This window comes from Dioscorea cayenensis, chromosome 4 (assembly GCF_009730915.1).
Source record: "Dioscorea cayenensis subsp. rotundata cultivar TDr96_F1 chromosome 4, TDr96_F1_v2_PseudoChromosome.rev07_lg8_w22 25.fasta, whole genome shotgun sequence".
Taxonomy (NCBI): domain Eukaryota; kingdom Viridiplantae; phylum Streptophyta; class Magnoliopsida; order Dioscoreales; family Dioscoreaceae; genus Dioscorea; species Dioscorea cayenensis.
The window spans coordinates 12,555,934-12,557,781 of NC_052474.1; the positions used below are offsets into that span (position 1 = coordinate 12,555,934).

General features: G+C 38.7%; 1 protein-coding gene across 1 annotated transcript; it reads left to right on the forward strand.

The window, feature by feature from the left end:
* Positions 1–318: 318 nt before the first annotated feature.
* Positions 319–960, forward strand: LOC120258164 (60S ribosomal protein L27-3-like). The gene is given in 2 exon segments (XM_039265517.1): positions 319–663; positions 665–960. Coding segments are annotated over 2 exon segments (408 nt in total). The 5' UTR covers positions 319–390; the 3' UTR covers positions 800–960.
* Positions 961–1,848: the final 888 nt, after the last annotated feature.

Sequence of the window (1,848 nt, forward strand, 5' to 3'; positions counted from 1 at the left end):
CCATGCAATAATAGCCAAAAAAATAAAAAAATAAAAAAATAAAAAAAGGGGAAAAAAAGTTTGATAAATAAGATCGAATTATACGCGAATGTCCACTTTTTATAGTGTTGCATAGCCAAAATTTCCCAATTATATATCCATAATAAAATTTTCAAAGGCTGTGTAGATCAATGCTTTTCAATACAACATCGGCCTTTTATTTTCTAAAAGCCCAAAAAAGCCCAACAACCATGCAAAACACACCACAAACACAGCACTGCCCAAAAGGGTAATGATGTCATTTCACTCTAACCCCAAGCGCTATAAACATCCGTCGGAATTAGGGTTTGCACAAACCCTAGACGGCGGAGGCGCGCAGGAGGAGAAGCTCGGCAGCAAAGCTCGTCGAAAATGGTGAAGTTCTTGAAGCCCAACAAGGCTGTGATCGTCCTCCAGGGCCGGTACGCCGGCCGCAAGGCCGTCATCATCCGCTCCTTCGACGAGGGTACCCGCGACCGCCCCTACGGCCACTGCCTCGTCGCCGGCATCTCCAAGTACCCTAAGAAAGTCATCCGCAAGGATTCTGCGAAGAAGACCGCCAAGAAATCCAGGGTCAAGGCCTTCCTTAAGGTCGTGAACTACAACCACATCATGCCCACCAGGTACACCCTCGATGTTGATCTGAAAGGATGTTGTCACTCTTGATGTGCTCCAGTCTCGGGACAAGAAGGTCGTGGCTTGCAAGGAGACAAAGGCTCGGCTTGAGGAGCGGTTCAAAACTGGCAAAAATCGATGGTTCTTCACCAAGCTCAGGTTCTAAACCATTATCTTAATCGGTGGTTTTACTACGATTATGTTATCAGATTTTGGTTTGTTTTCATAGTTTGTTTTGATGTGTTGAGATGGACCTGTGTTTGCATTTGTTATGGATTTAGTACTTTCTTCTACATGAATCTATGAATTTTTCATTAAATGATGTTCCTTTTGGTTGCTTTTGTTGATGTTGATGTTTAATTTGATGAGTTTGGTTTGTTTGTTTTAGATTTTAGATGTAGTTGTGTGAGATTTTGAAAAATGTTGATGGATTGCAAATGGTTGAAGATGTGCTGTTTGTTTGTATGAAATCGTTACATATAATTGGCTGCCTGAATATAAACTTTTTGTTTCTTAGTTGTGTGCCAATTCATCAAGTGATTTCCTTTTGGTATTGTTTTGATAGGGAGTAAGAGAGGAATAAGATTCTCTCATCTTCAACTAAGAGCGAAATTAGTTTATTTGGATGAAATTACCTTTTTTGACGCCAAGGTGTTCTTTTTTATGTGTTTTAGCTTGTATTCCTGGAATAAGATCTAAGGAAATGCTGCCTAAGAACTTATCATAGAAGTGATGGATCATGTCCTCTTGGGTTCAATCATATCTTTGAAAATCTTGTTCCATGTTTCCTTGAAGTCTTGCAGATGTAAATCCATTGTTTTGAATTCTAAAAAGTTGCTATATTTTCACAGGCAATCAGTTTTGGGGAGATAGGTTTAGGGGAAATTGTTAACATTGTATTGAATTGGAAAAATATCAGGAAAAAAAAACGCTATTGGATAAATTGTTGAATGTCTCTAATGTTTTCTCTGCATAGAAGCTTGCATGCTTTGGAGATGGTATATTTCATATGCAATATAAGGAGTCTACTCTCATTTAATTTGTTTTAAGGAAATCCCTGATCTTCTGGCATCCTTGATGACGTTCTCTCCTGTTCCTATATGGCTAGTTCAAAAAGGATACACTGATTTATATCATATCAAGGTGGCAAATGTTGAATTTTCTCTAAGTTCTTCTACCAATGTTTGAGCGTTTAAAAGTATGCTTCCTCTAGTT